The 12,023-nt window shown below is 47.9% G+C and overlaps 2 protein-coding genes across 2 annotated transcripts; one reads left to right on the forward strand and one right to left on the reverse strand.

The window, feature by feature from the left end:
• The first annotated feature begins 9,173 nt into the window (after positions 1 to 9,173).
• LOC103651045 (uncharacterized) lies at positions 9,174 to 10,106 on the forward strand. Its single transcript, XM_020551161.1, has 2 exons — positions 9,174 to 9,385; positions 9,492 to 10,106. Exons 1-2 carry the CDS (start codon positions 9,346 to 9,348, stop codon positions 9,818 to 9,820), a joined length of 369 nt encoding a protein of 122 aa, XP_020406750.1. The 5' UTR covers positions 9,174 to 9,345; the 3' UTR covers positions 9,821 to 10,106.
• Positions 10,107 to 10,304: 198 nt separating this feature from the next.
• LOC103651044 (DNA replication licensing factor MCM3 homolog 1-like) lies at positions 10,305 to 11,340 on the reverse strand. The gene is made up of 4 exons (XM_020550982.1): positions 11,119 to 11,340; positions 10,862 to 11,024; positions 10,551 to 10,756; positions 10,305 to 10,400 (listed from the first exon to the last, which is right to left on the reverse strand). Exons 1-4 carry the CDS (start codon positions 11,323 to 11,325, stop codon positions 10,305 to 10,307), a joined length of 672 nt encoding a protein of 223 aa, XP_020406571.1. The 5' UTR covers positions 11,326 to 11,340.
• Between the last annotated feature and the right edge of the window lie 683 nt (positions 11,341 to 12,023).

Here is a 12,023-nt window from a genome sequence, read left to right on the forward strand (position 1 = left end):
TACCGGTACAATTTAGCATCGTACGTTGCCCAAGGAGGGGTACGATGCGGCTTCATACCCTTAGAGGTATGAAGGCAGAGGACATATGCATTGCATTCATATGCATTCATTGAAGTGATATTTGCAGATGATGTGGTTTTATACTCTCAGAGGTATAAAGATAGAGTACCTACACATTGCATTCCTATGCATACATTGAAGTGATATTTGCAGGTATTGTTGACGCAGGGAAGTGTTATAGAACCTATTGTGGTTGTTCGAGGAAATGAGATGGTATTGGTTATAGTGGGACTACTGAGTTCCATATCTACAAGTATTTCTGATTTTAAATGTTGATGAATTCAATTTGTAGTTTAAATATCTCGTCAAAATTATTCGCTTGCTGAGATGTTTCATCTCACTCTTGCATTACTCAATGCAGGTGCTTGTTGCTCATCAAGGGAAGTGGGAAGTAGCAGCACATCCACCTTCACTCTTATAATAACGTTGCTTAGGCGCAGTCATGATTTAATTAGAAGCTTCTTGTCAAAGGATGTTTGTTTCTAACTAGTTGTGCGCACTGGATAATTTAGCTCATGCCGTTATGGTTGTCTTCCCATTGCTAGCAGACTATTAATGTCTATTATGTTTTCTTATCATGATATCTATTTATACTTTGTTGCTTCCCCGTTTATGCCATTTTCAAAGGAGATGCTGTCGAAATTTTATATACGAATGTTAGATGTGTAGTTTAGTAGCATTCTGGGGTGTTTGTGGATCCCGGGGTGTTACAATGTCAGTCGCCCGTTGGAGTCGACCGTTGGATTCGTCTGCCCTTGTGGCGCACCAGACAGTCCGATGCGACTGGCTTTCTCTGACCACTTATGACCTTCTGTCCTTTCTGACCACGTAGCAGTCGACCGTTGGCGAAGATGACCATTGGCCCTGGGCTCTCCGGATAGTCCGGTGCACACCAGACAGTCCGATGATTTTTAGCCGTGGAGCTCTTCGTTTTCCCGAGAGCGGCCAATTCATTTGGCACGCCAGCCTGGGCACCAGACACTGGCCGGTGCGCCGCAGGCTGGAGCAAGCCTATTTTGCCCCATTGTTGGATTTCTTCGCTGACTCTTTTGGGCTTCTTTTGATCTTGAGTCTTGAACTTTTTGCTTCTTTTTATGTCTTCATTTGAGGTGTTGTATCCTCATTTCCATAGTCCAATCCTCTTTGCATTTTGATTATTTCACTCATATATCTTCTTTTGCCCAATACTAGCTCCACAATAGTGATATGTTGATTTCGAGCTTTCCAACCTTTCTAGACATGTTGAAAAGGTTCCTCGGGATATTTATAATTTGTCCAAATAGTAGAACTATTGGTAGTTCATCTATTCCATGTATTACCCCCCTATTTGGTTGGAACTGAGCTGATTCTGACTTAGAAACTGAACTGTTGATTTTATGAACCTATGAATCAGAGACTAGGCAAACTTGTCAGTCCGAACGATTGTGAAGATCATCAAGCACCAAAATATAAGAAATGGTTTTAAGGCCATTTCCCTTTCAACCCCATTCAGGCGAATTGATCTCCTCGCTAGCTTCGGGACGCCAATCAACTTCAGGACCGAAACCCTAACCTTTGAGGTAGTTGAGTTCCAGGGGACTTATCATGCCATCCTTGGGCGACCATGTTACACGAAATTCATGTCTATCCCAAATTACACCTACCTGAAGCTCAAAATGCTAGGTCCCACGGGTACCATCACCGTAGGCACCATAGTGTGCCATGCATATGAGTGCAAGGTCGAGTGCTGTGACTTGGTCGAGGGAGTCGTCGCTAATCAGGAGCTCTCAGAGATGCTCCAGACCCTGGACGAGCAAGCACCAGATGCGAAGAGGACGGGCATAACTTACAAGCCATCAAATGACGTAAATGAGGTGCCCATGGACCCCGAGCATGCCGACAGATGGGTGGTGTGCATCAAGTCAAACCTTTCTCAAAAATAGAAAAGCGCACTTGTCGACTTCCTCCGCATGGAAAAGACATTTTTTCCTGGAAACCCTTCGACATGAAGGGTATCTTGAGGGAGGTCTCCGAGCACTGTTTATGGATCAATTTCGAATCTAAACCGGTGAAGTAACGACTGTTCCACTTCGACGAAGAAAAGCGCAGGGCCATCGAGGAAGAGATTATCAAGTTTCTCGCGATCGGTTTTATCCGAGAAATTAACCACCCCAAGTGGTTGGACAACCCCGTGTTAGTCCTAAAGAAAAATATGAAATGGAGAATGTGCGTCAATTACACCGGCCTAAATAAGGCATGCCCAAAGGATCCATTCCCCCTCCCGCACATCAATCAGGTGGTCGATTCCACCTCAAGTTATGAAGTTCTAAGTTTCCTTGACGCTTACTTGGGATATCACCAAATCATGATGAAGGAGTCCGACCAACCGACAACAGCCTTCACCCCTTTCGGCTCGTACTGCTATGTGAGAATGTCGTTCGGTCTGACAAACGCGGGGGCCACATTCCAGCGGTGCATGATCGAATGTTTTTGTGACCTCATCGGAAGAACCATAGAAGCGTATGTCGACGACATCATGGTCAAGACCGGACGGACCAAAGGCCTCATGCATTACCTAAGAGAAACATTTGATAAGCTAAAAGCCTATGATACCAAGTTGAACCCTAAAAAGTGTGTCTTCGGTGTCCCAAGAAGCATGCTGCTTGGCTTTCTGGACTCCGAGCGGGGTATTGAGGCCAATCCATAAAAAGTTTCGTCCATCACGAATATGGGGTCCAAACAGGATCTCAAGGGAGTCCAGCGAATCATGGGATTCATGGCCTCCCTCAACCGCTTCGTGTCGCACCTCAGAGAGCGCAGGATACCGCTCTATAAGTTGCTGAGGAAAACTGACCATTTCGAATGGACGACAGAAGCGCAAGAAGCCCTTGACAACCTTAAGAATATCCTGACTCGAACTCCTATTCTAGCCTCGCTGGAGGATAAGGAGCCGCTCTTACTCTATGTTGTAGGGACTACTCAAGTAGTCAGTTTGGTGCTCGTCGTCGAAAGGCAGGAAGGAGAAGGCATACGCCCGCTTCAGTGCCCCTTCTACTTCGTGAGAGAGGTCCTCACAAGCGTGAAAACTCGCTACCCCTAGGTACAAAAGCATGTACGCTATCTTAATTACTAAATAAAAACTTAGACACTACATCGAATCGCATCCCGTCACTGTGGTGACGTCATTCCCCTTGGGCCAAGTGACCCGCAATCCGAACATTTATGCGAGGATCGCCAAATGGGCTCTTGAGTTGATGGGATATGGGATCTCTTACATGCCACGAACAACGATCAAATCACAACTCCTCGCCGACTTCATCGCGGAGTGGACCGACACTCAAATGAAGTCGGCTCCGACCAACAAGAAATGTTGGATCATGCATTTTAATAGGTTGCTAACAAAGGAGGGGGCCAGTGGCAGACTCGTCTCCATTCCACCATTGGGGGAGCAGCTGTGATACATCGTGCGACTCTGTTCTCAAGCCTCTAACAATGTGACCGAGTACAAAGCCCTCGTGAATGGCCTACGCATTACCATAGAACTGGGCGTCCGACGCTTAGACGTCTAAGGGGACTCCCAGCTTGTTGTAGGACAATTAATGAAGGACTCAGACTATCGTGACCCTAAGATGATAGCGTATTGTTAGGAGGTACGACAGCTCGAGGACCAGTTCGATGACCTTGAGCTAAATCGAATCCCCCAGTGAGATAACTACGTAGTGGACGCCCTCGCAAAAATAGCATTAGGATGAGCGACCATCTCGACAGGGATCTTTGCCATCGATCTTTTTTGGACCGATCGTCCGTTACGACGAGGCCAGCTAGGAGGGCGGACAGCCCCCCAGACACATTGCCCTCTGACCCCGAAGTTGGTCGTTGTCGTGGAAAGAATAAACCTCCAGATCGGTCCTGCAAACAATTAGAGAGCTTTGTACCATAGCTTCCTAACCAATGGCCTGCTTCCTCAAGACGAAACCAAGGCACAAATGCTTCATCGGCAGGCCAAGCCCTTCATCCTAATTGGGGAAGATCTCTAAAAAGGGACATATTAGGATAAGACAGCTATGCATCTCAATCGAACAGGGAAGGCATCTCCTAGATGGCATCCACAGCGGGACCTATGAGCACCACGCTGCCCCGAGCAGCCTCATGGGAAATGCTTTCTGGCATGGCTTCTACTGGTCAACCACAATATCGAATGCACACAGATGGTGAGAACATGCAAAGGGTGCCAATACTACGCGCGACAAACCCATCTACCCATGCATGCGCTCCAAACCATCCCCATCACCTGGTCGTTCGCCGTCTGGGGACTCTGTATGGCCAGACCTCTCATAAAGGCACCCAGGGCTACACACGCGTCCTGGTCGTGGTTGATAAGTTCACCAAGTGGATCGAGGCATGGCCTATCATGAGGATCACCTCTAAGCAAGTCGTAAAGTTTGTCACCATCATTATCCATTGTTTCAGGGTACCAAACTCGATTATAACGGATAAGGGTACACAGTTCACCGGGAAAAGATTCCTAGAGTTCTACGATGAATACAACATCCATGTCGATTGGGCGCCATGACCCACCCCATGCGAATGGACAAGTCGAGCGGGCTAACGAGAAGATCATGCAAGACCTCAAATCTCGAGTTTTCAGTTGTCTCAAGCAACTCGGATAATGGTGGTTTCACTTGTCTGAAGCAACTCGGACAACGGTGGCCACATGCGCTATCCACAGTCCTTTGGAGCCTAAGAACAACTCTGAACCGCTCAACCAAATACACATCATACTTTATGGACTATGGAGCCGAAGCAGTCTTCCCCACCGACCTCGAGTACGATGCCCTGAGGGTAAAGCTATATACGAGCGAGCATAATGAGTCGAACTTGAAAGACGCATGGGACCAACTCGGCGAAGCTCATGATGTAGCACTCTTGCGTTCGGCAAGGTACCAACATGCACTGCGAAGGTACCATAGCCGCTGCATTCGAAGAAGGACCCTACAAGTAGGAGACTTAGTGCTTCAACGGGTCCATACTAACAAAGACTTGCACAAACTGTCCCCACCATGGGAGGGGTCATTCGTAGTCCGAAATATACTTCGACTAGGCACCTACAAGTTGAAGGACGAAAAGGCAAGGACGCTCGCCAACACATGGGACATCAAGCAATTACGACGATTGTATCCATAGAAAAAGCCCAAATGCCCCCAAGACTACTTGCTTCGGACCCCGGGCCAGATGCCTCAAGGCTCGAGAATAGGGGAGCACCAGGGAGCACCAGAGAACTAGCCTTCCTTGTTGAACAATTTATGTGTCCTTTTGATAGGCATTACATTTATATCCTTCCAATAAGCATGACCGCACTAATATATGTTTTTCTCTTTGTTGTCTACCCGACTCCTGCACGGTCTCAAGAAAATCGAAGGGAGCGAAAACTGACCAGATCACCCTTCGAGAGCGCCCCGACACAGGGAACTAAGCGAACACTGTGGGCTCGCTTTCCGGTAAGCACCCGAACCAGTTCAAATTCCTTTGGTAGGGACCGAAAAACGAAAGGCTCATGGCAAAGCAGCCATGAATTCTAGAGTTCGAAGGCCAATTCATGGAGGGCACACGGTCGCTCCAACAAAAATAAAGCGAGGGACAACCAAAGATGGGCACACTAGCGACCGGGACCTTGACATACAAAATGTTAAGGGCGTCACCACCTCGTGTTCGAGTCTTGGGAAAGACTGACTCATGGTTAATCACGGAGAGAGGCAGCAAGCTGTCGGTCCCGGTCGAACGGAATCGACAACTATATGAGTTGAGTGCCTGGGAGTATGAGGACGGTCCCTAGCGGATTACCCGTTTGAAACACATTGAGCGCCATTGCTAGCCCATCAAGTAAAGTGTGGTACAACTCACCTTTCCCCATTCCCACGAAGGGGATGTGAGGAGGAGAGTAAAACTAAAAAGACGGGACGAGCCTCCCATACGAACCCCTGCACCTAGCAGGGGCTCGCCCCGCACGAGTTTGACAGATGGGTGAAAGTTGCACGAAAAGCACCCCTGAAAGGGAAATAGGGTCAAACCTTTTCCTAAATGATTTTGGTGGTTGAAATGCCCAACACAAATAATTGGACTAACTAGTTTTCTCTGGATTATATATTATACAGGTGCTAAAGGTTCAACGCAAACCAATAAAAGGATCCAAGTTAGGGTTCAAAAGAAAGGAGCAAAAGAAACCGAAGAGAACCCTAGTCTGGCGCACTGGATTGTCCGGTGCCCAGGGCCGTACGAATTCAAACTTGCCACCTTCGGGTTTCTGGAGAGTCGCTCCGCTATAATTCACCGGACTGTCCAGTGTGCCAGCGGAGCAACGGCTAGCGAGCGCAACGGTCTACTCCAACGGTCGCCTGCAACATGAACAGTGCGCAGACAGTTCGCGTAGAGTCAGAGCAGCGCCAGAGGGCGCACCGGACAGTGAACAGTGCCTGTCCGGTGCCCCAAGAAGTCAGAGCTCCAACGGTCGAAACCGTCAGAATCCTAACGGTTGGGTGACGTGGCTGGCGCACCAGACTGTCCGGTGCGCTCATCGACAGACAGCCTCCCCAACGGCTATGTGGTGGTTGATGGCTATAAATACCCCCCAACCACCACCACTCCAAGCATCCAAGTTTTTCAGACTTCACATTCAATACAAGAGCTAGTGCAATCAATACAAGACACAATTCAAAAGAATCAAAGCCTCTCCAAGTCCCAAATACACTCCAAACACCTAGTGACTAGAGAGAGTTTTGCTCGTGTTCTTTGAGCTCTTGTTCTTGGATCGCTTTCTTCCTTCCTCATTCTTGTTCCCAAGTGTTTTGTAAGCAAGGCAAGAGACACCAATTGTGTGGTGGTCCTTGCGGGGTCTAAGTGACCCGTGAGAATTAAGGAGAAAGCTCACTCGGTCTAAGTGACCGTTTGAGAGAGGGAATGGGTTGAAAGAGACCCGGTCTTTGTGACCACCTCAACGGGGACTAGGTTCTTTGGAACCGAACCTCAGTAAAACAAATTACCGTGTCATCCGCTTTATTTCTTGGTTGATTTGTTTTCGCCCTCTCTCCCGGACTCAGATTTTATTCTAACGCTAACCCCGGCTTGAAGTGTGCTTAAAGTTTGTAAATTTCAGTTTCCGCCTATCCACCCCCTCTAGGCGACTTTCAACCCCCATACCCAAAAATGGCTCGAGATAAACCAGGGTCAGGGGGCCTGAAATCCATACGCATCATCGGAGCAGCTAAGTCACACGTGGAGCCACAGAAGATTATGAATCGCGAAACTATGGACGATTGCGTACTATTTTCTTCACAACACCACCCCGAGCATGATGTTCGCAACAACATCGAAATCACCTAACAACAGGTCTAGATCTGTCGCTGACGAACCCTCAAGCGGACCGATGGCATTATGGAAATTACCATCAAAGTGTAGCAGCATAATGGTGAGAGCAACTGCTGCGTTCCGGTGAAGTTCTGAGCTCCACGATCTCAGACACATGGGCCAAGACATCAGGGAGACGCAAATCGTAGTCCCCACCGTGAACGCGGGCAACCCTCGTAGACTGATTCACGCACAAGTAAAGACTCGAAAGCTCAGGCTCTAGCGAGCACTACAAACAATGTCGCCCCACAAGAACGAAAAGCGATGGATCATTTTTTCGAGAACTCATGCCGAAGCACGTTACAACATGGGGTCAGTGAGCGCTACAAATAATATCATCCACAGACAACCTATCTACGATGCGACTTGCTGCCTCATCAACGAGCAGAGGCACGACGACGCCAGACCCTCATCTAGGAGGGCCGACGACCTCCCATAGGTTGCAACTGAACTGAAGCTCCCCAACGAGCAGAGGCACGACGACACCCTGATGGATGCCGAAACCTACAACACCCCGAACGCATCACGAGACGTTGTCCAAATGCTCTGCCAGAGAGGAACCGTGAGCCCCGACGAAGTCCAAGGCCTGGCCCAAGCGACAACACAACTCCTCCAATTTGACTTCCAAAGCTATTGGAAAAACGATAAAAGTAAGGAAGACGCTAAGGACACCAAGGGATAAGGGGTGAGTGCCTTACCAACCACGCGACCGTTGGACCCGTAGCAACTCGGCCTCAGCCTCGATAGCCTCCTGCGCTGCGCAGAAGACTCTGTAACTCTCCCGAGATTCCCAAGGGAGAGGGAGGGGGACAATAGGTCTAGCCACGTCGAGCCAATAGAGGACGATGCCTCCCTGCCGAAGGGAGTGGGGGCCATCCTGCATCAGAGGGGCATTAGGATCCAGTTTAGAAGAGTGACTAAAGGTTTGTTTGGAACAAGAGTAATCGAGAGGATTGCGGGGGCTAAAACCCCCCTCATTATTCAAAAATTAAATAGTAAAGGATCTAGCCCCTCAATTCCCTTCATTACTCTTGCTCTCAAATAAGTCCTAAGGGCTCATTTAGGACAAGGATAATGAAGGGGATTGAGAGGACCAAAATCTCTTACTATTTAAAATTGATTAGTTAGCCCATGGGTCCTTTCCATTACACTTGCTCCTAAATAAGCCTAAATCCTAGGAACGGAGGTAGTGTTTGGTTGAGGAGCCAAGTAGAACGGAGTCGTTCTATTCCTGATTCTAGGAACGGAGCAGCTCTGTTCTGTGTTTGGTAATCTGGAACGGAGCGACTCTGTTTTTTGTTTGGTTGCAGAGTGAACGGAACAGAGCGTGACTGTGCGAGCAGGCTGGAAACGGAGCGGCTCCGTTCGGTTGATTTTTTGGAGCGGGATGGTTCCGGATCTGAGGAGAATATTCCCTAATTGAAGTCATTCCGTTCTACTTGGCTCTTCAACCAAACACTATCCTAGATAACCAAACACCCCTATATATCTCTACTAACTATTAAGAGTCTATTGTAGACTGCCCCCGCCGCTACCGAACGGCCGCGCGAAACGCCCGCACGCCCGCCTACCTGCCGTAGCGCACGCTCCGCGAATCCCGCGTGCCCGCCGTCGCGAATCCCGCCGGTACGAACTCCCGCCGCCCGCCGCAAACCGCCCGTGCGAAGCGCCCCCTTTTCCCCGACCTCGGCGCTATGATTGTCGCCCCTGCGGCCGCCCCCACCGTCGCGCACCCAGCGCCGCGCCCGGGATACCCGGAATCCACGACCACTGCCCCTGCTCGCGCCGCTCCCAGCGTCGACCGTTCTTGGTGCTCGACCTCGCCTCTGTGTTGGACTACGCCTCGCCACCATCCATGGCCGGCGCCCCTGCTTGTCGTGCGGTCCCCGCCCCGACAGTTGCCGTATGGACGCCCCATTCGTGATGCCCCCTATCAGTTTTAGAGGTAGTGTTTATTTGTAGCGAGACGGGGATCAAGATCGAGGGGTGAACTGAAGCTGACTACGTACGTGCTGGTTGATTATCTTGGTTCTCGATTTGTGCATGCGTAGGTGGCGAGGAGCGGACCCCGGATCCAAAGCCCCGGTGGAACCCCAGGCCGGAGCAGATCCAGATTCTGGAGGCCATCTTCAACTACGGCTTCTGCGGCGGTGCCCCTTGCTGCGTCACCGGGAACCGCTGCGAGCGTGGAGACCGCTGGGCTCACAGCTTTGCATGCAAGTCCATACATTTTTTTCCTCAATACATTATTATTGTATCACCATATGCTTGGATTGTGTTCGTATGGATTGGGGCTCCATTTAAGCAGCTACCTGCCATCACTAGGTCCAGAAATTTTTGGCAGAGTTCCAGCTCTCCGCTGGTAGAAATAATAGGATAAATTTCTGCTCCCATTGTTTCTTTGGCGACAGATTCTTTCGAGCATCCGGTGGAGGCTTAAAAGTGCAGTGCTCTCTATGGCCTCCGGCGCAAATGCAGTGGAATCATGCGACACAAGGTCAATCGTGTGAGGAATTGGTCCCCAACCGGCATCCCACAAGTTAAACAGAGAAGGGGATTCTTTGGGTTTTGGTTCAGAACTCCCGTGTAGATGATTTCCCAGTTATTACGGGTTTCTGTCCATATTTCGGTTAGTGATTATGAATTTCATCTAAAGCATGGTTCTTGTCACAAAGTTTATGCATAATCGCAAAAGAAAAAATCAGTATTATTAATTAGTATCATATTTGGGTGGAGTTAATTAGTATCATACGAACTCTAGCCACCATTCTGATTAATTGGTGTATGTTAGTTGCAAGCACGCCACTTTCTCTCTTATCACTATTATTAATGATTGTAGTTGCACTCGTCCTCCATTTAAGCAGCTACCTGCCATCACTAGGTCCAGAAATTTTTGGCAGAGTTCCAGCTCCAAGAATTTTTGGAGCTTGGTCATCACTAGGTCCAAAAAATTCCTGGAGCTAAAACTGTGGGCAGATTGAGGGTATTTGACATAATAAAAACTCTAAATTCTGCATGGATCTCAGACCTGTAGCTCTTCCATAAACACTAATACCTCCACAACTTTGTATTGCTCTGTATGACTGTATCCAAGATTGGAAAAAGGTTACCTCATCAGTGAGCCTTGGTTGAATAAGGTTCTTCGCATAATGAATATATTTCTTCAAAAATTTGACAGTTAGCCTGTCCTGCTTGGATTTCTTTCCTCTTCTTCTATCCTGACCATGGAGCATTCTATCATACTTGACAAAAATGGCTGCATTAGCATCACCATCATCTTCTTCAGCATATCCCTCTTTATCAAGAGACCTTGCTCCTACAGATTATGAGGTTTGTCTTTTATTAACCAAACGAAAAGAATTAAAGAACTGAAAACAAATATATATTGAATATATATTGGACTGTAAAACAGAAAAACTACCTCCATCGTCAGTGCAATATCTATGCATTCGTGCAACGTGTTCTGAGATTTGCCGGTCAATCTCAGGGTCCATTTGATCAAGAACAGTAAAAAGTAAATCAAAACAAGAAAGCAGTGAATCTGGAAGCCCGATATTCTTTGTTGGTGTCAATGAACGATCATACTGTCATAAAGCCAGGAATTGTTGTCAGAAATAGCAAACAATCAAGAGGTACTATGGAGCAAGTGAAAGACATGATAAGAGCTTAGCAGCTTACAGTTCCATATATTGGATTTGCTGCAGCAATTACACTACATCTTGCATTTAGTGAGGCATGTATTCCTGCCTTTGCAATGGTTACAGTTTTCTGTTCCATAACTTCATGAATAGCAACTCGATCTTGATCATTCATTTTATCAAATTCATCAATGAAGACAACACCACGATCAGCAAGAACAATGGCACCAGCTTCAAGCCATGGCATCAGCTTGAATTTTATCAAAAAAAAAACTGAGACGAAATCGTTGACAATTTGTAATAATTCGATTTTTAGATAGCACAATTTGAATGGACATGATTATATTTTGACTGCAACACTGTATTTTTAGATAGCACAATGTTGTGTATTTTTAGATAGCACAGTCTACGTGCTAGCTTGTTTAACTATTGCTGTTATGCGCCCATGTGGACAGCGTGAGCCCATGGATTTATACTGATTCATTAGTCGCTGGAGGTGTTTGCTTGTTTATGAGGGCCCTTGGATTGCTAATGTGGATTGGCCCATGGATTTTGAAAGGATCGGAGCGGATTAGGGTGAGAAGGTTTTAAAATCGATTCGGATTGAGCTACAACAAATTATTTTGGATTTAGGTAGGGCCGAGTCAGCTTCTAAGTCTTCTAGGATTGGAGTGGGGTTAGGGCTGGATTGTGACCCATTCTCAGGCCTACGTCGGGCGCGTGGGTTCCTAAGCTGCTTACTTGGCTTTGGTGTGGCCGCGCGGTGTGCTGTGGGCTGTGGCGTTGCCGTCTTGGGTTTCGTCGCTTGGCGAGCACGGATGAGGATCGAGGAACGCTCGAGGCAGGTGGGTCAGTCAGTCGTGCGACCAAATACATAAATTACCATGATATTATATCCCATTGCAACGCACGGGTACTTATCTAGTCAGGTCATTAAATGTAAAT

This window comes from Zea mays, chromosome 3 (genome assembly GCF_902167145.1).
Source record: "Zea mays cultivar B73 chromosome 3, Zm-B73-REFERENCE-NAM-5.0, whole genome shotgun sequence".
NCBI classification, from domain to species: domain Eukaryota; kingdom Viridiplantae; phylum Streptophyta; class Magnoliopsida; order Poales; family Poaceae; genus Zea; species Zea mays.